General features: G+C 48.3%; 1 protein-coding gene across 1 annotated transcript in view; it reads right to left on the bottom strand.

Moving 5' to 3' along the window:
* The window catches only part of EBF4 (EBF family member 4), a 135,985-nt gene that overhangs the window by 89,912 nt on the left and 22,502 nt on the right, over nucleotides 1-23,571 (bottom strand). The window contains exons 2-4 of the mRNA XM_054989982.1: nucleotides 5,728-5,884; nucleotides 3,001-3,064; nucleotides 1,239-1,294 (exon numbers count right to left, since the gene is read on the bottom strand). Of these exons, the coding sequence (XP_054845957.1) occupies nucleotides 1,239-1,294; nucleotides 3,001-3,064; nucleotides 5,728-5,884 (277 nt within the window). The remainder of the gene's footprint in view (nucleotides 1-1,238; nucleotides 1,295-3,000; nucleotides 3,065-5,727; nucleotides 5,885-23,571) is intronic.

The raw sequence follows: 23,571 nt of genomic DNA, 5'->3' as shown, positions 1-23,571 counted from the left end.
AGCTCTTCTTCAACCTCCGTGTGAAGAAGTGAGCTGTGACTCACGAAGGCTCCTACCCTACCACAAATTTTGTTAGTCTTAGAGGTGCAACTGGACTCCTGCTCTTTTCTACCGTTACAGACAGACTAACTGAAGAAGTGAGCTGTGACTCACGAAAGTTCAAACCCTACCACAAATTTTGTTAGTCTTAGAGGTGCAACTGGACTCCTGCTCTTTTCTACCGTTACAGACAGACTAACTGAAGAAGTGAGCTGTGACTCACGAAAGTTCAAACCCTACCACAAATTTTGTTAGTCTTAGAGGTGCTACTGGACTCTTGCTCTTTTCTACTGCTACAGACTAACTGAAGAAGTGAGCTGTGACTCACGAAAGTTCAAACCCTACCACAAATTTTGTTAGTCTTAGAGGTGCTACTGGACTCTTGCTCTTTTCTACTGCTACAGACTAACTGAAGAAGTGAGCTGTGACTCACGAAAGTTCAAACCCTACCACAAATTTTGTTAGTCTTAGAGGTGCTACTGGACTCTTGCTCTTTTCTACTGCTACAGATAGACTAACACGGCTACCCATCTTGATCTTTCTTCATCCTCAAGAGTTGAAAAGGATTGAGAAATTCCTGGAGATATGGAGGTGGGGGGGAGGGGAGCCTGGGCAGTGCAGGATTTGGGGAGGGAAGGGAGCTCAGGAGGGTATAATGCCACGGAACGCACAGCAGCCATTTTATCCAGGGGAACTGATCTCTGTCATCTGGAGACCAGGTGTTATTCTGGGTGAGCCCCAGGGCCCACCTGGAGGTTGGCAACTCCATCCTCTTCCCTTCCTGCATGTCTAATCAAGGAGGACGAAGAAGGGAACATTAACCCTTTTCTCCCTCGCCAATTTTCTTTTTGGAAAGATATACCCCTCCCCGCAGACTGCTTTTACCTCCATTGGGGAAAGTTTACAGGTACCCATAAAAGTAGCTCAGGGATGGCTTTTTCCAGCAACAAAACAGCAGACAGGAAAGGGTTAGAAATGTCTCTCAACGCACCGTTTTGCTCCTTGAATAGGCAATTCTTTGCTAAAGAAGCTTGGAGATACATGAAAGACGTGTAGTTGAGCCCAGAAGTCCTCTCTCTCACACACATTCTCTCTCTCTCTCTCTCTCTCACACACACACACAGACACACACATACACTCAGAGACAGACAGACAGAGAGAGAGACCCTGGCCCCTTCCCCAGCACTGGACGCTGTTACCTGCTTGGACATGGAGTCAATCAGCCGAACGTAGAGGTCCTGCTCTGTCCGAAGACCTGTGTTGGAGGGAGCAAGGGAGAGAAACTCTGAGATACTCAGGGTAGGAAGAGGAACCATCCACAACCCCTTCCCAGCTCTTTGCTCACATGCCAGAGGTGGAAATGGGACTCAAAGATGCCTCCTGGCTGACAGTCCTCCACTATGCTATAAGCTTGCTTAGTTGCTTGTTTCTCTCTTAGCATTTCCACGGTGTACTCCTGTGTTATCCTGTTGCAACCCTTACAACAGCCCTCTTAGGTAGGCCAGGGTAATGAGCACAGGCAGGGGGCTGAGGGCAGGTAGCTTGTGTTAGTGGCAGAGGCAAAATTCAAACCAGGGAACCCCCTAATGGCTAACAACTTCCTGACAGTTAAAGCGGTCCCTTAGTGGAACGGGCTTCCTCGGGAGGTGGTGGGCTCTCCTTCTTTGGAGGTTTTTAAACAGAGGCTAGATAGCAGCAATGCTGATTCTGTGAACCTGGGCGATCACGAGAGGGAGGGCAGGAAGGGTTACATCAGTGCTTAGTCCCCCTTCTTACATGTCCACGGTAATGCCAATCGCCATCTTAAGGTCAGGTAGCAATTTTCCCCAGGCCATTTTGCACAGGGATCCTGGAGGGTTTCTGCCATCTTCTGGGCATGGAGTAAGGGTCATTGAGGGTGTACATGTAGTGGGGAGGGGAGGTAGTTGTGAATTTCCTGCATTGTGCAAGGGGTTGGACTAGATGACCCTGAAGGTCCCTTCCAACCCTATGATTCTATAAGAATCGCCTAGTTATTTTAGCTACTAAGCCCCTTTCTGTAATATTAATTTGTCACATTTTCACTCCACAGTTTTTGGGAACCGTAGTCTGTCAATGGGGCTCAGAGAGATCTCAAGATTCCTAGCAGAAAACGAGACTTCCTTGGGGACAGGGAATGACTGCCCATTTAATGAAAGCCCATTTAAGGCTGAGATGGAGGTGGGACTACTCTCGTAAAAAAACTGCACTCCCTGTGATACAGGCCATAAGGGCAAATAGAAAAGCAGCACGGGCCGGCTGGAGACATTTGGCCATCCCGGGTGCCCGTGGCACAGGACACAAGAAGCTGCAATCTCAGAATTCTCTGAGACATCGCAAGGATCCTGAAAGCCTGTCTCGTATCATGCCGTCGCTGATGTCAGATCAACACGCAGGCTAGCGGTGTGCCCCGAGATTTCTCTGCAATGCCACGCGGGCTCTTCCATTTCAGCACGATAAAAGCCGTTTCCACACGACTTACCTTCATCCGGAACGCCACAGAACGTTGCGAAAAAAACTCGGAAGATAGCGTCTTCTCATGCGAGTTTTGAGTGACATCATGCAAAACTCACGCGAGATGACGCTATCTTCTGCGTTTTTTTCACGACGTTCTGCGGCGTTCCGGATGAAGGTAAGTAGTGTGGAAAAGGCCCTCCTCTGGATGGGCTTGAAAGCAATCCTGAGAGCCATGCGTCTTCTGGCGCATACGCATAGGCCGTTTGTCCTGCACTTACGTCTGGTCAAACAGGTTTTGCAATCTTCTTAAGCCGTAGAAAAACTTGCAACACCTGTTGATCAGAGGCCAAAATGGGACGACTGGACACACCTTGAGTAGCCTTCAAAAATCCTTCAACTCTCCAGGAAAAGTACACCTTCTTTCTCCAGCCTAAGGAGCTTAGAGCCCCAACCCTCACCTCCACCCCCTGCCCCCCCGATCCTTACCATTACTATACAGCAGCTGCAGCCGGTAATGGATTCCATTGTTGGTCTTTTCTCCATTCTGCTCCTGAAAGAAGAGGGCATCATCATCATCATCATTATCATCAATAATAATAATAATAAAAATAATAATAATAGAGCCAGAGGAGTTAGCCGTGTTAGTCTGTAGTAGCAAAATAGTAAAGAGTCCAGTAGCACTTTTAAGACTAACCAACTTTACTGTAGCATAAGCTTTCGAGAACCACAGCTCTCTTCATCAGATGCATCGTCAGATGCATCTGATGAAGAGAGCTGTAGTTCTCGAAAGCTTATGCTACAGGTGCATCTGATGAAGAGAGCTGTGGTTCTCGAAAGTTTATGCTACAGAAAAGTTGGTTAGTCTTAAAGGTGCTACTGGACTCTTTACAATAATAATAATGTAATTATAATAGCCCTTAATGACCCAGTGTTGAACTGTGACCTACGGTCTTAAACCTGGGATACCTTGGGCCCATCACTCTCTCTCAGCCTACCACATAGGGTTGTTGTGAGGATAACATGGAGGCAAGATTTGAACTGGAGCCTTCCTGACTGGCAAGCGAAGCCTGCTTTACACGTGATGCCACAAGGCCCAAGAACTTCGCACGTGGCCAGCTGAGCATAGAGTCCATGCACATTGAAGCCCTCAGCCTTCCCAAGCCTCGGAGCTCTGCCAAGCCATCTCAGCGCTTGTGCCAGAGGGAAAAGCCTCCTCCCTTCTGTTCTACTCGTCTGACAACTGTGAAAGGCACAGGATGTTACCCGGAATTCCCCGTTCCCAACCCCTGCTTTGGAATCTGCAGCTGTGCTGCGTCAGTACTTGCCGCCCAATGTCATCTGGCCACGTCCCTCTTTTGTCGGAGGCCCTTTCTATCTCCGCCTTGCTTCCCCCAGGCCTCCTCCCAGCCCTCCTGATGTGGATATTTTGGTTTTTTTATTTATTTAAAACCCCTTTCCTGTCCTTCATCCTGCATCACAAGCCCCAGAGGCAGGCTGTGATCATCAGAGCACTAGAGACATGCTGAAAGCATCTCCAACCCGATCAATGCCATAATTAATAGGACCTTTAAGACTAACCAACTTTATTGGAGCATAAGCTTTCGAGAACCACAGCTCTCTTCGTCAGATGCGTCTGGTTAGTCTTAAAGGTGCTACTGGACTCTTTACTCTTTTGCAACTACAGGCTAACATGGCTAACTCCTCTGGGTAATTAATAGGAGCCTCATTTTACACACATCCCCTACCCAAAAGCAACAGGAACTCTCTGTTAGCCAGATTGGCCAGCGCCAAATGCCTGGCAAGCCTAAGGCTTGAACCCAGGAGTGTTCACAGGCAGTCGGACAGCTGCAGTCCATCCCTTGCTGGCTCCCCTCACAAGCTCCTTTGTCTGCCTCCTCCAGCGCTGGCTCTGAATTCCCCCATCTGACCCTGGGACACGCCCCATCTCTTCAGGGGCAAAGCAGGGGCAGTTTAGCTGTTAGCAGACATTCACTCAGCTGTCTGCCCCCTCCCAGATGCCGGAGCTGAGTGGGAAAGCGTGGGCTTTGCATGCACACGCTCACACCCCGACTTCTCCGGAAAAAGAATTAGCATCTGTTAGGAAAGTCCCTTCCCTTCCTCACAACCTGGGGGCTGCAGGGTGCACTGCACTGGGTGGCCTGACGCTCTGATTTGACACAGGGGCCTGATAGGCCATATCAGCTAAGCTAAGGGCCAGGTTTGAATTGCCAAGGAGTAGCCATGTTAGTCTGTTCTGGCAAAAGAAAACAAAAGTCCAGCGGCACCTTAAAGATTAACAGTGTTTATTTCAATAAGAGCGTTTGTGGGTCACAACTAGAGATGGGCATGAACTGAAATACAAATCAAAGTTCGTCATGAATGGGGCCGGTTTGGCATTCATGCCCCCCCGCCCCGACTTTTAGGGCAGTTCATTTGGTTCGTTTTTCGGTTCATCAGTGGAATTTGCCCCGTGCACGCTCCCAACCAGCACAGCGACGTCCCTTCCGGAAGTGATGTTGCTGTGTCGGCTCCGGGGTGCACACACGCGCACGGTGCTTTCTGCAAACCTTCTGCTGCCCCGTAAGTGACGAACCATGAACCAAACAAATCGGTTCGCGAACTGGGCAATTTCATGCCGGTTCGTGGCTCATGAAACGCGATGAACCACGAACCGCAACGAACCACCATTTCCCCCATTCATGCCCATTTCTATTCACAACCCATACCTACGCTTGCTAAATCTACTCCTCTCTTTTCCCATTACATTGCAACTGACACTTGAAAGTTTCACCATTTCATTCACTGACTCTTCTTCCTCCCTAACTTGCCCCATAAAAATTCCCCCATATGGTTTTCCATCGCCCATCTCTCTGACAAAGTGGGCTGTGCCTCATGAAAGCTCATATGGAAATAAACACCGTTAATTCTTTAAGGCTTCTAGAGGAATGTGACCAAAAATAGACAGCTGGGCTAGATGGACCGTGGGTCTGATCCGGCAAGCAATTCTTACGAAGTAAGCAGATGCAGTTTGTTCTCCCAGCAAAGAGATGGGGAATGCGCCAGCAGTTTAATTTCCTTTGCCCGTGAAGCTGCCAAAGGCCCAGCGGGTGCCTCCTCAGCAAGGCTTGCCTCTGGGACCGAATGCATCAGAATTGACCCATGGATGTTAGGGGGAGGGAAAGGAGAGCAACCCCAGCCTGACCAGCCCCTTACTCTGTCCTTTTCCACGAAGTCAATGAAGGACGTTCTTTCAATCTCCACCGGCTGCCCGTGCCGGTCGTACATGGCCAGCACAAAGTGGAAGAAGTTGGACTTTCGGAGGTTGGAAGGCGGCTGCTTCTCAAAATGGGCCCGAGCCAGTCCAATGCCGCTGGGAGGGAAAGAGAGCAAGAAAGAGATCTTTAGAGGGGGCGGTCTGGCCCAACGGAAACCTCCCAGAATGCCGTCGGTAACCAGAAAGCCAAAGTGAACGGGAGACGGTGTGCTAAAGCTCCACGAGGTGCAGGCCACACACTGTGGCCGAGACCTGAAAAGGTCTGCGGCTCATTCCACACGCTCCAAAGCAGCAAGGCCACAAAACGAATAGGAACGAAAAAATCCAGGCATTTTGAACATCAATGGCAACAGAGCCAAATCAGATTAAGAAGATGGCTCTTCTTGGAAGGCCTATCAAAATGAGGCCATTTCACAGACTTTCTTGAATACCATCAAGTTTGAAACCCGACAACTAAAGCCCAGAAGTGCATACCAGGAATTCAGGGTCAAAGCTCAAAAGATCCCAGTCCAGTAATCCACCAATACAATCTCTCCAAAAGGCAGGAAGTGGAGCAGAGCCACATCGGCTTCTGTTAATGGGCATAGTGGGGACAGCGCATGCCGCCTGAAGGGGTGTCCGTGACTTCTCAGTCCAAGGCCAATATCCCCACAAGTCTTTGTTTCTCAAGGAACTTGGGCTCCAGGTCTCCCTGGTAGATTTGCATGATAATGGCAGTACCAGCGGCTGTCACATTACTGGCTTGTTTAAAGATCTGGGTCCAATAGCACCTTAAAGACCACTTTAGATTTCCAAGGTATGAGCTTTCAAGAGTCAAAGCTCCCTTCATCAGATACGAGAAGTGGAAAAAAGAATGTCTTTATAATCCAAGCAGAGGATAATAACCTTCCTGCCCTCTGCCTGGATTATAAAAACTCCTTTTTTCCACTCCTCGTATCTGATGAAGCGAGCTTTAACTCTTGGAAGCTCAGAGCTTAGAAATCTAGTTGGTCTTTAAGATGCCGCTGAACTCAGATCTTGCTTTTTGACCGCAAACCAACATGGCTACCCACCTGAAATAGGTTGCAGAAAGCCACTGATAGATCAGTATTAAATCTCTTAAAGATCTGGGCTGCCTGAAACCCAGATGAAGCGGCACAAACATCACCCTGGGCTTTTTTCCAGCTGGAACGCAACAAAACAGCATTCCGGTACCTCTTAAAAATACGTGATTGGTAGGTATTTGGGTCCGAAACGGCCAGGATCGTGCTTCTGCCGGGGCCGGGGGGGGGTTCCCCTGTATAGTGGCAGTCCATTCCAGGTCGATTCGGGCCCAATCCTGCCCATTTCAGCCCAATTCGGGCCCCAAACAGCCAGGATCGGGCCACTGTTGGGTGGGGGTTTCCTTGTGCAGCAGCGGCCCCAGGCCAATTTGGGCCCATTTTGGCCCAATTCGGGCCTGAAATGGCTAGGATTGGGCCACTGCCGGGCAGGGGAGTGCTCTCCCGCATGGCAGAAGCATGTTCCAGGCCGATTTGGGCCCATATCGGGGCCCCTGTGGAGCATGGGAGCACTCCTGGGTGGCCACAGCCTGTGTGATGATGTCACTTCCCAGAAGTGATGTCATCACACAGTCCCAGTGAGTTCCACCACCCCTTTTCCCAGAAAAAAAGCCCTGTGGAAGGGGAATATTTTTCTGTGCTTTTGCATGGCCCCCATTCATCTCACAGGAGAACATACCCCTGAATGGTGCCCTCCAATGATTATGATAGGCGCAGAGAAATGATTGAGCCAGGAACAGGCCTTGCAAATCGCCTGGGAAAGGCGACAGAGAGGTCTAGGGCCATGAGTGATGAATCCTCCATGCTCAGAGACAATGTGTTCCAGAGTAACAACCAACAAGGGCCAGCAGCATGGGAAGGCAATGCCCCCGCTGGTCAGATGCCTGGAGGCGGCTGGTGGGATCTTCTCACGTTCTTAACTAAGAGGAAGAACAAAACAAGGGACCAAAACCCACAGAATGGGAAGAGGTCTGTTTAGGTGTAGAGTCCCACCCCGTTCCCAGTTAAGAAATATCATGTCTCCTGCATTGGCAGAGGGACTGTGCTTGCAGCCGTGTGCATGCGCGGCAAAATATGCTTGCATTTCTCACGTGTGACAAACTGCATGCAGGTTTATTGCAATTTCCTACGCCTCAGCCATTTCTGCACAGGAGTCTCTCGTCTTGGACAAGACAAAGCGGTCGCTCAGCTTGAAGAAGGAGTGCCCAAGGGCAGAAGAATTCCTCGATGGAGTAAAGGACGGAAGGATCCCCTAGCTGGAAAAAACCATCTAGTCCAGCGCAATTTCTGTGGGAAAAGCATAAATGCCTTCTCCCATTCTTTGCTCCCCTCTCCACACACCTGGGAACAGTGGGCCAAGCTACACATGACGAATGACACTTGAACGGCAAGTGTATTTCTCCCTGTTCACTTGCCCTCCACTCAATCCACTTGCCGTTCAAGTGTCATTCGTCACGTGTAGCTTGGCCCAGAGTCTCTGAGCATGGCGGTTCCAGTGAGGGGCGTTTGCCTGGCCTCGACCAGGGCCAGAGCCTTCTCAGACGTGGCCCCGGCCTGGTGGAACACTCTCCCAGCGGAGATCCGAGCCCTGCAAGATCTGTTACAGTTCTGCAGAGCCTGTAAAACAGAGTTGTTTCACCAGGCCTATGGCTGAGGCGCTGGCAATTTGTCCTTCCTGACTGCCATGTTCTGCCATGCCTGCCCTGGATACGAATCCATCATGCCAGCTGCATTTTTACTGTTTTATGATCGCCTTTTCAATAGCAGACACCTTTTGACTCAAGAAAGCTTCTCACCTGGAAAATGTTGTTAGTCTTTAAGATACTACTGGACTCAGATTTTGTTCTACAGTAAATAAATGTACAGTAAATAAATACATTTATTTATTTATTTATTTATTTCGATTTATAAACCGCCCATCCTCAGGGGCTCTGGGCGGTGAACAACAGTTAAAATCAATAAAAACAAGAAAACAATAATGCTAAAATCAACATACAATAAGCAATAATAAAATAAATTAACCAAGTACATTAAAGTGCAATGGTGGGGAGAACCCCCCCCCAAAGGTGGGAGGCCGACATGGCACCGCCCCCTTCAACCACCAAACGCTTGGCGGAACCGCTCTGTCTTACAGGCCTGGCGGAACAATAATATGTCCCGCTGGGCCCGGGTCTCCATTGACGGAGCGTTCCACCAGGCTGGGGCCAGGACTGAAAAGGCCCTGGGCCTGGTTGAAGCGAGGCGGGCTTCCTTAGGGCCGGGGACCACAAGTAAACATTTATCCGCTGATCGAAGCGGTCTCCAGGGAACGTACAGGGAGAGGCGGTCCCGAAGATATGCCGGTCCCAACCCGCTCAGGGCTTTAAATGCATCTCATGTTAAACCGTACCAAAATCATGGGCCCCTTCTGCTCTGGCACATGGCGCCTTGTGCTGCGGAAGGTTCCAGGCAGCTGAGGAACGCGAAGCCATGAGTGGATTGCATCCACGGGTTCCAGCCCTATGTATTCATGAGTATGTGGTTTGTGGGGAGGGGGAAGGTTTGTTTTCTTGGTGGCGGCTGCCGAGGCAAATCTGCTGCCGGGTAATAGTGCTTTTAAACGTGGTTAGAAAAACTGACAAAGCTGGGAAATGAGAATGTAAAGCAAACTCACTTCTGAAGGAGCGTTTGCTTTTGCGCACCGTCATGGCCTGTTGCTGCTCTGATATGCACACTTTCAGTTACACTAAAAAGATGCACTGCAGGATATGAAAGAGGCACCCCTGGAATAGCTTGTCATGTGGGCGGGGTGGGCAGACCACATCACTGGGTGGCTGTAAGGGCATGCATTCCACCGAGAGTGGTGTTCCACTGTTCTTTGCAGCACTGGAAAAAGACTCTTGGACATGACACAGACGGCTCTGTCCAAACATCGCGAACTAAACTCCGTGTGTCCCCGACAGGCAGGTCAATGGTCACACACACACACACACACACACACGGGCCCCCTCTCTCCTCCCTCCCCGCAAAGCTTGGCCCCAAACTTCCCGGTTTCATCGAAATGTGAGGTTCCCGGGCACGGTTGATAAAACAATGCCACCTGTTGGTCCGTTGTGCCAATTGCAGAAAGATCGTTCCTATGGCTTAAGCTCTCGGACTCAAGTTGCACAAGCAGCAGAGAGGTGGGGGGGGGCTCCCTGTTTAATTTCCTCTAGCAGATTCTTGGTGTGGTGTCATAAAGGGCCGCACAGAGCAGGAACGCATCAGGCATAGACCGTATGGAGGAGAAACTCGGGAGGGGAAGGGGCTCCCAGCACAGAGGTTATCGGTGCTCGTTGGGCCCTGAAATGGAGGGCTCAGGAAGGAATGGCTTACTCCCGAGCAGCCCTGCGTGGTGTCACAGCCAGGCAGACTTGTAAGTAGGTTGTCAGGGCTCCTGATGTGCTAGAGCAGTGGAACTCACTCGTTGGTTTTGTTGGGAGCCACCCGTGGCTCTCCTGAGCACCATTTCCCAATGTGGTACCTGCCCCGTGTATCAGGAAAGCGGGCGAGGTGTGGCATGAGGTTGGCAGGTAGTTCCCATCTTGAAACAGCCACTGCCAGAGGAACGGGGAAGCTACGAGCTTCCCTGAGGTGCAGGTCTCATGGCAGGAATGGAAGGAAATGTGGTCCTTTTGGCTGAGGGTGACTGCAAATGTGGCTCTCCGTGAGCCGTGGAGTGACGAAAACTGTACCAGACATGGGTGTGTGAAGGTTTCTGGGCCAGGGGCAGCCTGTTTGTGCTTTGTGGCTTAGGGATGGACTCTGTTGAACATTGTGGGCACCCCGTGAAGCTGGCAGCCAGCAGGTTCAGGTCAGACAAAAGGAAGCCAGCTCTCAAGAACAATGAGATTGTGGAACTCACTGCCACAAGATACTCACTACCTTTAAAAGGAGATTGTCCATCAGGTGTTAGTAGCAGCAATGGCTAAAAGGAACCTTCACAACCAAAGGCTTTGGTAGGGTTGCCAACTCCAGGTTGGGAAATTCCTGGAGATTTGGGGGTGGAGACAGGGAGGGCGAGGTCTGGAGAGGGATGGCTATAATGCCATAAAGTCCACCCTCCAAAGTAGCCTCTTCTTCCAGGGAAACTGATCTCTGTTGTATGGAGAGCAGTTGTACATCTGGAAGCGCAGCCTGCCCTACCCTCTGGTTCTGCCCCTCAAGCTGAGATTTTACTCCTTCTTTAGGGGACCCCAGGAAAGCAGCGGATGCCCTGAAACTTCAGGTCAAACTCCAACGCCTGGAAACCGTGCATGCACATCATCACTATAGTCATTGAACCATCTGCCTGCATGTGTGAACTAAGCGAGGGAAGCAATCATAAGCTAGCTGTGGGGATAGGGTTGCCAGCTCCAGGTTGGAGATTGAGGGGTGGAGCCTGGAGACGGTGTGGTTTGGGGTGGAGAGGGACTTCAACAAGTTATAATGCCATAGTGTTCACCTTCTATATCATTTTCTCCAGGGGAGGCGATCTATGCACCCTGGAGGTCAGTTGTAATACCAGGAGATCTCCAGCCATCTCCTGGAGGCTGGCAACCCTATGTGGTGAAGGTGTTTGGGGCGCTGTTCCCTGTGCACAGAGATACTTCTGGGGATCAAAGGACAAGACCCCAAAGTAAGACAGGAGGCCAGCCCTTCCAGGCACTCAAACGTAGAGCTCAGCCCAAGTCCCAGGTCTGGAATTCTGGGACATAAAACGGCAATTACAAACGCTGGATCTAAATCATATGGGACTGAGAAAGACAACCAAGTTCTTTCCAGTTCCGCACCTGCAGTAGGCACTAAGGGGACAGAGATGTCCCAGAGACTCTGACAGCGAGACAGCCCGTGCCACACCATCATTGCCACCCAGACACACACATGAGACTCGGACAGCAAACCTTTAAAGAGGGCGATATGATAGGAGCTGAGTTGCAAACAAAGCTCTTTTTCATCCTGAAACGACTACATGTTACATAAGAGAAGACCTGATGGGCGGGACCTACAATCCATCTAGCCCAGCATCTTGTGGCATAAAATGGGCAACCAGATGCCTCCAGGAAATTTACAAGCAGGGCACCGGAGGACAAAGCGTCCTCCTATCGCCCCCTCCCAGCACTGGCTTTCAGTCCTGCCTCTGGATATGGAGGGGGGAATCTTCTTTATCCATTAGGGCTCATAGCCATGGCTGGATGTCTCCTACGTGAATCTACTGAATCCAACTAAACCAGTGGCCATCACTGCACCTGGCTTCAAGCGGAGGAGTGGGGAATTGAACCTGGCTCTCCAGATTAGAGTCCTGCCACTCTTAAGTGACTGACCCAAGGTCACCCAGCTGGCTTCAAGTGGAGGAGTGGGGAATCAAACCCGGTTCTCCAGATTAGAGTCCCGAGCTCTTAACCACTACACCAAACCACCTCTCATCCTCTTTTACTACTCATCAGCTTTGCTGGGTGACCCCAAATTCTAGAAGTTCACCCCAAATCAGGAATTTCCTGCAGGGCTCCCTAGCCAGTGACAATAGCTCCATTCACTTTGATGGAGACAGTAGCTTCAAGCTTGCATCCTTTTTTGTACACTGTGTTGCTCCCCCTATTGAACACGCTCTCTCTCTTTGTCTTATTCACAATCACACACATTCAATCATGCAACAATCTTCCTGTATATTTTCAGGCTTTTCTCTCCACTAATGAGGACTGGAAACTTGTGCTTTTGAAACAGAATGGAAGGCAAACAGTTCCTTACACTAAATTCTGTGGCATCATAAATAGAGATAAAAAATATTTCCAAGCGCTAAAATCACCTTTTTAAGGCACCCAGTTTTGTGGCGTGGGTGAAAAATGCTAAATCCTCACTTTGGATTTCTGGAATTCTTAGCAAACTGATTGTTCAGTAATGAGGCATTAATGTCATCTATTTATTTTATTTATTTCCGTTATCTGTACAGCACCTTTCCATAAAAAATATCCCCAAGGCAGTTTACACTAAGAATCTTTAAAATGGCTATTTAAAATTCACACATCTCAAAATCTAAAGCCATAAAGCAAATGATAACAGGAATAAAACTAATAGCAAAACATAAAAGCCAGAGTGGCACACAACTCAAATAGCAAGACAACCAGCTGTCAAAAGCTTGATAAAACATGCTGGCTTTTCCCAGTCTTCATAGGAGAAGATGGGAAGATGCTGTCGAAGCATCTTGAGGGTGGGAATTCCAATGTCTTTGGGCCAATGCAAAAAAGACCCTGCTTCTAGAAGGCGACAATCTGGCCTTGGAAAATGATAGCATGTGGAACTAAACCTCATGGGCTGTAATAAACCCTTGAGAAGGTGAGTCATAATATAAAAAGAGTCTCCTTGGGACCCAGAACATTTCAGGGTTTCAGTTCAGAACGAGCACCCTGACTCAGGCGTACTAGGAACAAACTTGCAACCAGTGTAGTTGGCTTTGAAAAAGGTGACACGCCCTGTTCACGTTACAGTGAATGCACGTACCACCTGCGTGTATGTGTGTATACCTGATTGTAAGAAAGAGCTTATGCACAGTTATTTTACAAATGAAACTTCGGACCAGTACTTGGATATATGTGTGTGTGTGTGTGTATTATGTGTTGTCAAGTCGCCTCCGACCTATGGCGACCCTATGAATGAAAGACCTCCAAACTGTCCTATCATTAACAGACTTGCTCAGATCTTGCAAACTAGAGGACGTGGCTTCCTTTACTGAGTCCAGCCATCTCGTTTTAGGTCTTCCTCTTTTCATTCTGGATTGTCCCAACATAGGGTTTGCAAGGTAAGAGATTAGCAGAAGTGGTTTACCATTGCCTTCTTCTGCTTGGATATATGCAGGGCTTCAATCACACATTCATCTCTACAAACACGAGAATTACACAATGCATAGAATCATAGGGTTGGAAGGGACCTCAGGGGTCATCTAGTCCAACCCCCTGCACAATGCAGGAAATTCACAACTACTTTGCCCCTACACAACACACCCAGTGACCGTGCCCAGAAGATGGCAAAGCACCTCCAGGATCCCTGGCCAAACTGGCCTGCAGAAAATTGCTTCATGACCAAACCAGCCTAGAGAAAAATCAAATGCGCGCCGTGCACAGATTATATGTGCTTTTACTGTACTATGTGAACAGGGTTCTGAACCGAACGAATAAGCCACTTCTGTGGGAATGGCTTGCCTGATGACACTTCAAAAGAATGTTTGCAATTCTCCTGGCTTCACAACACGCATTCCGCTAAAGCCCAGGGTGCACAGTTCAGCACTCGGACATCCAGTTCGGCCACGACACTTCCCACTCCTTCCAAACACGAGCATGTCCAAGCTGAGCACACTTGAGCAAAGCTGCCAGATCCAGTTCCCGATAATTCAGCATTTGGACAGTCAAAGGAGGCTGAGGGAGGCAACTGTTAACTCTCTGTTTACTTACCCAGCCGAAAGCTTTGAAAGCCAAAATGAAAACAGGCTGGTTCCAGCCAAGCATCAGTGAGACATTTTTGGAGCGAGAAGATGCTGCGCCCACTGCAAAGGAGCACCAAATAACGCTCTTTTTATTCTGTTATTCTGCACAAAATGCCATCAAGACGCAGTCTAGTATTTTTTCCTCTCTTCTTTCCTTCAAGGAACTCAGAGCATTATACATGGTCCTCCCTGCCTAGAGGGTATCCTCACAACAACCTTGTGAGGTAGGTTATGATGCAAGAGAGGGACTGTCTTAAGGTCACACAAAGAGCTTCATGTCTCAGTAGATGCAAAGGAGTTAGCCGTTTTAGTTGTAGTTGCAAAATAGTAAAAAGTCCAGTAGCACCTTTAAGACTAACCAACTTTATTGTAGTATAAGCTTTTGAGAACCACAGCTCTCTTCGTCAGATGCATCTGTAGCATAAGCTTTCAAGAACTACATATCTCTTTGTCAGATGCATCTGTAGCATAAGCTTTTGAGAACCACAGCTCTCTTCGTCAGATGCATCTGTAGCATAAGCTTTCGAGAACCACCGCTCTCTTCATCAGATGCATCTGTAGCATAAGCTTTCGAGAACCACAGCTCTCTTTGTCAGATACATCTGTAGCATAAGCTTTCAAGAGCCACAGCTCTCTTCATCAGATGCATCTGTAACATAAGCTTTCAAGAACCACAGCTCTCTTCGTCAGATGCATCTGTAGCATAAGCTTTCGAGAACTACAGCTGTCTTCATCAGATGCATCTGTAACATAAGCTTTCAAGAACCACAGCTGTCTTCATCAGATGCATCTGTAGCATAAGCTTTCGAGAACCACCGCTCTCTTCATCAGATGCATCTGTAGCATAAGCTTTCGAGAACTACACATCTCTTTGTCAGATGCATCTGTAGCATAAGCTTTCGAGAACCACAGCTCTCTTCATCAGATGCATCTGTAGCATAAGCTTTCGAGAACCACAGCTCTCTTCATCAGATGCATCTGTAGCATAAGCTTTCAAGAGCCACAGCTCTCTTCATCAGATGCATCTGTAACATAAGCTTTCAAGAACCACAGCTCTCTTCGTCAGATGCATCTGTAGCATAAGCTTTCGAGAACTACAGCTGTCTTCATCAGATGCATCTGTAACATAAGCTTTCAAGAACCACAGCTGTCTTCATCAGATGCATCTGTAGCATAAGCTTTCAAGAGCCACAGCTCTCTTCATCAGATGCATCTGTAGCATAAGCTTTCGAGAACCACAGCTCTGTTCGTCAGATGCATCTGACGATGCATCTGACGAAGAGAGCTGTCGTTCTCGAAAGCTTATGCTACTATAAAGTTGGTCGATCTTAAAGGTGCAACTGGACTCGTTACCATTTTGCAACTACAGACAAACACGGCTAACTCCTTTGGATCTATGACTACTAAATCTGTTCATTCTTCCTTCCATGGTTGTTTCCCTGGTTTGAAACTCAAAATTTAGGTGGGTGGACTTTCGGGTGTGTTAGGGTTGCCCACTCCAGGTTTGGAAATTTCTGGAGATTTGAGGATGGAGGCTGGGGAGGGCGGAATTTGGAGAGAGGAAGGCTCTCAGAGGTGTATAATTCTATAGACTCCATTCTCCAAAGCAGCCGTTTTCTCCAGGGAGGTTCAACTCTGTTATCTGGAGAATGGTTGCCTCTTTTCTCTCCCCTCCCCTTCTCTCCCTCCTCTTCTATATTTGACCAAAAAGAGTCCAGTAGCGCCTTTAAGACTAACCAATTTTATTGTAGCATAAGCTTTCGAGAATCAAGTTCTCTTCGTCAGATGCATGATACAGAGACTGGTCAAATATAGAAGAGGAGGGAGAGAGGGGGAGGGGAGAGGGGGGGCGATTGGGGGGGGGAAGGGGAGGGTGCAGCCAGGACATTCCTTTGCTAGTATATGTAAACATCTCCTTTTGGTGTGTGGATCGGTTGGCTTCAGGGGAGTTTGCCCTGTTGGTTTGTGGCGGCCGGGCTGCTGGACCGTCCAATTCCAGTGCAGTGTGGGCCTTCGATGACCGCAGCTCTCCTTGCCAGATGCATCTGACGGGGAGATCTGTGGTCCCCGAAAGCCCACGCCAGGTTCCGAAAGCCCTCCCCTTTCCCCCCCTAATTGCCTCTTCTCTCTCCTCCCCTTTTCTCCCTCCTCTTCTATATTTGACCAGTCTCTGTATCATGCGTCTGACGAAGACAGCTGTGGTTCTCGAAAGCTGATGCTGCAATAAAGCTGGTTAGTCTTAAAGGTGCTACTGGACTCTTTTTGATTTTGCTACCACAGACTAACACGGCGAACTCCTCTGCGGTTGTAATTGTGGGGAGATCTCCAGGATCCACCTGGAATTTGGCAGCCTTAGGATGGATGGTAATATCCTGGCCACTCCTTTTCCTGAGGGCTGCTTTTGGATTAGATGGGCCTATGCTGAACATCACAGAGACAAAAATAATGACTACTGAGGAATTACAGAATTTTAAAGATGTCAATGAGGAAACTGAAATTGTACAAGATTTTCTATTCCTTGGCTCAATCATCAACCAAAAGGGAGACTGCAGTGCAGAAATCAGAAGAAGACTGAGACTCGGAAGAGCAGCCATAAAGGAACTAGAAAAGATCCTTAAAGATAAGGATGGTTGTTGTGGGTTTTCCGGGCTGTATTGCCGTGGTCTTGGCATTGTAGTTCCTGCCGTTTTGCCAGCAGCTGTGGCTGGCATCTTCAGAGGTGTAGCACCAAAAGACAGAGATCTCTCAGTGTCACAGTGTGGAAAAGATGTTGGCAGGTCATTTATATCTACTCAGGAGGGGTGGGGTTGAGCTGAGTCATCCTGTAAGAGTTCCCCAGGGTGTGGAATGCTAATGGCAGGAGGCTTCACTGTATCCTGAGGAGCTTCTTTTGCATATGGATTGGGGCTTGATGTGCTAATCTTCTCTGCAGGGCTATTGTCGGGTATAGAGTGTTTTGTTAGCCTGGTGTTTTTCAGAACTGGAAACCATGCTCTGTTCATTCTTAAGGTTTCTTCTTTCCTGTTGAAGTTTTGCTTATGCTTGTGAATTTCAATGGCTTCCCTGTGCAGTCTGACAAAGTAGTTGGAAGTGTTGTCCAGTATTTTGGTGTCCTGGAATAAGATACTGTGCCCTGTTTGAGTTAGGCTATGTTCAGCCACTGCTGATTTTTCAGGTTGTCCAAGTCTGCAGTGTCTTTCATTTTCTTTTATTCTTGTCTGGATGCTACGCTTTGTGGTCCCGATGTAAACTTGTCCACAGCTGCAGGGTATACGGTATACTCCTGCAGAGGTGAGGGGGTCTCTACTGTCTTTTGCTGATCGTAGCATCTGTTGTATTTTTCGGGTGGGTCTGAATACTGCTTGAAGGTTATGCTTTTTCATAAGCTTTCCCATCTGATCAGTAATTCCTTTGATATATGGCAAAAACACTTTTCCTGTAGGAGACTGTTTTTCCTTGGTGCTACACCTTTTGGTGCTACACCTCTGAAGATGCCAGCCACAGCTGCTGGCGAAACGTCAGGAACTACAATGCCAAGACCACGGCAATACAGCCCGGAAAACCCACAACAACCATCGTTCTCCGGCCGTGAAAGCCTTCGACAATACAAAGATAAGGATGTCTGTCTGGGGACCAAGATCAAGATAATCCAAACGATGGTATTCCCCTTTACTACGTAGGGATGTGAAAGTTGGACCATGAAGAAAGCTGACAGGAAGAAAACTGACTCATTTGAAATGTGCTGCTGGAGGAGAGTTTTGCAGATACCATGGACAGCCAAAAAGACAAATAAGTGGGTTCTAGATCAGATCAAGCCTGAATTCTCCCTAGAAGCTAAAATGACGAAACTGAGGCTATCTTGCTTTGGTCACATCACGAGAAGACAAGATTCTCTGGAAAAGTCAACAATGCTAGTAAAAATGGAAGGCAGCAGGAAATCTCATTCTAAGAAGACCTAAAACGAGATGGCTGGACTCAATCAAAGAAGCCACGTCCTCCAGTTTGCAAGATCTGCGCAAGTCTGTTAATGATAGGCCGTTTGGGAGGACTTTTATTTATAGGGTTGCCAGAGGTTGGAGGCATCTTGATGGCACACAACACACACACACCGTTCATTATGTTCAAAATGTTGCTAGCAATTCTGTATCCAGTAAGGAAGTTGGAAACCTTTTGGATCCCAGAGAGGCAGGGATCCAAGTGTGCCTTCAGGCAACACAATTAACTTAAGGCTTTTAAGAACCGCCCCTTCAATCAGATCTGTGCGATCCAGTACGCCGCTTCAAATGTCAACAACAGATCGACGTGTAAATCTCCAATCACTCCCAAATCCCCAGGAAATTCCCAACCTGGAGTTCCCAACCCTGCCTGGAGAACAGCCACCACCCTGAGAAAGTAGCGCTGAGTTAGATACTTTGGTTTGGTGCAAAGCAACTTCATATTTTGCATGCAATTTTGCGTCCAGAGCAGGAGTCAGCTTCCTGAGATTTAACACACACAAAAAGACTCCTCCAATTAAAAAAAAAATGGAGCCAATTTTCATATTTTCTGTGGCCCGTTCTGAAGCCAGCTTCACATGTCGGATGCTGAATTTTCGTTCAGCGCTCCAAGTGCCTGGGAGGAGAGGGCTTTGTAAAGCAACTGTTGTACCCCCCCCCCCCAGGTTCTCTCCTGGGAGATTGGCTGCTCAAGACTCCAACCGGCTTGTAATAAAACCTGACATGCCGTGTAACAGAGTCACCTGGGCTTTCTCTCTCTTATCATGCTGAGGCTGCGCTGGCCGGATCAAAAAAGACCTCGGAAGAGCTTCCGCATCCCGTCTCTCCCCAGGCCTTTGAAGAACCCCTCCAGGCTGGGCTCCACTCCGAACTAGCTCCACGACCAGCTCCCAGGGAATGGCGACTTGAAGCCAATGGCAGGAAAACCAACAGTGCAGTATCTGCATATTTTCTAACCTGCTTGACAAAGGCTATCTTGCCCGTTCCCAAGAGCTGGCGGTGAGCAGCAGCAGTTAAAATAAAGCCAAAGATAATGCTCATCCAAAGAGGAAAGGTGTAGAGTTCTTTGAAGCAGCATGCAGGCTTAGATTTGAACATCCTTATAGGAAGGGAGAGCAACAGCATTAGGCGGGGGGGCACGGAAAAGCATTTCTCCCTGAGCCCCGCTAGGTTGCCTCGCCTTTGGGACAGTCAAGCCAATATTTTGCTCTGCTCTCCGTGTCCAAAATAGCTCAGTTGGGAGAAGACAGTGCCAGAACTATTTAAGTGCAAAGGAGCCCCTTGAGATGTGCCCGGGTTGCCAGCTGACTGCAGCCCGGTCTGCTTCTATGACTTTGCATCAACTCTACCTACAGAAGATGAACAATATAGACAATGGTTGTTGTGGATTTTCCAGGCTGTATAGCCGTGGTCTTGGCGTTGTAGTTCCTGACGTTTCGCCAGCAGCTGTGGCTGGCACAGCTGCTGGCGAAACGTCAGGAACTACAACGCCAAGACCACGGCTATACAGCCTGGAAAATCCACAACAACCATCGTTCTCCGGCCGTGAAAGCCTTCGACAATACATCAATATAGACAACAGTCCCCGTGAATAACAATCAAATGCTAATTTTCAAAACTTTTTTTTATCAGTCTTAAAGTGCAAGGTGCTTAATAAAGTGAAGAATAAATATCAGAAAATATTCACTCCATAACATAAATACCTCCGGCACGCAATTCAATGTCACGTGTTCATACAGACCCCATGAACCATATCCAATAAATAAGTAATAAATATTCAATAAATAGTGAAATCCATGTTGGAAATAGTAAGAAGATGACACCGCAAGTCCTTAAAATTACTCTTAAGTCTGCTAAGTTCTCCGACATTGCTTCCTCCCAGTCAGAAAGAATCACCATGTTGGATGATTAATAAAAACTGTGTTTACTCAGAAGGAAGACTAGGGTTTTTTTCCAAGGTCAAGAAAAAAAGGAGGACATTTTATATTCACATACAAGTTACAGGTATGTACATGAATAAAAAAACTTTGGGGTGTAACTTTTTTTTAGGGTGGTCTTGTTATATCCAGGGTTGACTTCCTTTCGGGTTGTTGTTGTTGTTGTTTAATTTATAGCCCACCCTCCCCGCAAGCGGGCTCAGGGCTCAACAAAAACAAAACCACAGGCATAACAATAAAATCACAAATCTTACAAAACCGCATTTCAGCCATTCACTTGCTCAAAGGGTGAAGGAGTGGGTTGCTCATGTGTGCTCCTGCAGCTGCTCCTGGGGGGCAGATGGCCATATAGCGCCCCCCCCCCACAGGTGGGAGGCCGGAAGGGAAACTCATTTGAGGGATTTAATGTTGGCGTCAACCAAAAGCCTGGCGGAACATCTCCGTCTTGCAGGCCCCCCCCCCCAAGAACGGAAGATATATGGAAATATGGTAATGGTCATTGAGAAGTTCAGAAAAGGAAAACCTGAGAATGATTCTGGGTTGCGGCTCAGCGGTGGGACAGAGGAAGAGAAGACCCCTGCTGGACCTTGCGGGGTGCAGAGGCGGGGCGGGGGGGGGGAGAAGGGAGCAGCCAGTCTGTGGCTGTAACCAGTCAAAAGCCACCAGGAATTCCCTGAGCTCCTCCTGCTGTAGAGATTTGAACCCCCTTCCCAAGATGCTTCCTTCTCGATTTAAGTCACACATGTTGCTCTCTCAAAGTGGACTTCGGGGAGTGAACAAAAAGCAGCAACCGCAGTAGAATCGTTAAAAACAAAGAGTGCTGTTCGTTCCATAGCTGCAGCGTTTAAAACAGCGCCACAGTTGAGCGCAAACTTTTTTTTTCCAAACTAGAAAACCCAAAGAATTAAGGTGGAGTGGGGAAACCAGCACCAAAGGCTGGACCAATCAGGGCGGACTTTGACCAGAACCGCACCAAGGACATATCCCTGCAAAATTGTGCTCTATGGGGATCTCCTCTCCTTTCCACCATCAGCGGGGGCAACATCTCTTCCATTCTGCAAGGTTTGGAGATCTGTCTTCTCCACCGGGAGCCTAAAACATGTCCCCAGCCCAGGTGCCCGCACTGCCAGCTGCTTCTGAGAAGTCCACAAGTGGGGCGTGACATCAGCGGTCCTCTTCAGCCCTTTCTCCTACAGCAGCTGGGATCGAAGGATATACTGCCTTGCACCACAGAGATTCCATTTTGCTCTCCTTTGATAGGAACTTAAGGGTCGCCCTGCTGCATCAGAAACTAGGAGTGCCAACTCCACATGAAAGAAAATTCCTGGAGATTTGGGGGTGGAGCCTGCAGAGGGTGAAGTTGTGACTCACTCTGAGCCTGCTCGCGGGGAGGGCGGGATATAAATCCAACAAGTAAATACATATAAATAAGTTTGGGGAGGGAGCTCAGAGGGGTATAATGCCATAGAATGCACCCTCCAAAGCAGCTGTTTTCTCTAGGGGACCCGTCCCAGGCTTCACCCCCCCAAATCTCCAGGAATTTCCCAGCCTGGAGCTGGCAACCTTAACCTGGAGGTTGGCTACCCTATAAACACCGCATGCGCAGTTTGACCAACTGAAAGAATTCCTTGCTGGCTATTAGCCCTGGAGGGGGAAAAAGACAAGACAGACGGAATATGACTCTCTTTTCTCCTTTTTCGCTCTGCCGCCTGCTCAACTGCTATTTTCCTTCAAAGTTTGGTAACGATCCAGTTACAGACCTTTCTGCTTCACATCTGGTTTGACCCTAAAATATGCCAAAATAATTGAAACTCTGAGCAAAGCACAGCAATAGGTTCCCTTACTTAGTTCCACCGTGAGCCAGAATCATTTCTGAGTGAAAGAACACAGTGGAGCAAACGAGATCTCGATATACTAGAGAAAAGGACAGGCAGGTTATAGTCCGCAGGAAGTGATGAAATCTAGGGATGGAGCTTGGAGTTAATGACCCACATTTGATTTTTTTTTTAAAGCTATCTTAGGAAATGAGCGCATTAATGGCTGCCATCCTGTCTAGCCATAATTGGTAGCGTTTGTTTATTAAACTGGAAGCTATCCTGTATTTCCTTCAATATCTCAAACAGGCAGTTGCGGAGCTTTGGGCCGCATGCAAATTTATTCAAATGCAATCAATTAATCAGTTGAAAGGCATATGATTAATGAACAACGGATTCTTTAAACGGACCCGATTTTATGCACTTTTGTTTATGGGTTTATAAACACGCAATCCCCCGCTGTAAAACTGGCACTCAGTGCTCAAATCAAAATTTGTTTGCAATTCTCAGAATTTGGGTATCTGTGCTCCAAATTATATTTTGGCTCTAAAAGGAATCCTGACTGGAGAGGCTCACTTTCACAACTGCGTCCCTCCATCCCTAAAACTCTCTAAAACGGCTGTTTAAATATTGCAGTCCCAGCCAGCCCAGTGCTAGCCAGGGAAAGCAGATGGGAAGTTTGTCCTCTTTAAAAACACGAAGCAATTTTTCTCCCGAGCGTTCAGCCCACAGAGAAGAGCACGAAGACAATCTCTTCCCCCTCAGTATAATCTCCTAGGTAAATTACCTTCCCACCCACAACCATTTTTCTTTGTTTCTCTCTGGGTGTCCTTTTAGCTGAAAATCTTACAGGGTGTGTGGCTGTAAGCCATACAGACAACATGGGAGAAAATGACATTCTCTAGTTGTGGATGGTGCTTGTGGTTTGAAGCACCGTCCACTGGGCAATTCTCCCACGCCAAGCCCTATGGAAAAGAAGTATGGCTGCTCCCAGTATCCCCTCTCACCTGCTGGAAGAAACCGAGCTCTGGCACAATCCCAAGCAAGAACCAGAGGGGGCGGGTGACAAGGCCAGCCACGGATGTGCACAGTCCACTAGGAGGGTCTCCATCCCGCAAAAGCCATGGCGGAATGGAATGCAGAACTTCCCAATGGATCGTACTCCATGTTCAGTGGTAGCGTTGACAGCCTCCAAGTGGGGCCTGGAGATCTCATGGAATTACAACTTTTCTCCAGGCTAGGGTTGCCAGCTCCAGGTTGGGAAATTCCTGGAGATTTGGGGGGGGTGGAGCCTGGAGAGGGAGGGGTTTGGGGAGGGGAAGGACCTCTATAGGCTGTAATACCACAGAGTCCACCCTCTAAAGCATCCATTTTTTCCAGGGGAACTGAACTCTTATGTTCTGGAGATCAGTTGCAATTCCAGATCTCCAGGAAGTGATGGGAAGAAAGATGCCAAATGGCCTGTTTTGATACATGCTCACAAAGGGGTAGCTGTACTAGTCTGTCTTAGCGAAATAAAACAA

The sequence above is a fragment of the Eublepharis macularius genome, chromosome 10 (assembly GCF_028583425.1).
Source record: "Eublepharis macularius isolate TG4126 chromosome 10, MPM_Emac_v1.0, whole genome shotgun sequence".
NCBI lineage: Eukaryota > Metazoa > Chordata > Lepidosauria > Squamata > Eublepharidae > Eublepharis > Eublepharis macularius.
Note: the sequence above shows the minus strand (reverse complement) of the source record. Positions and strands in the feature narration are given on the sequence as shown.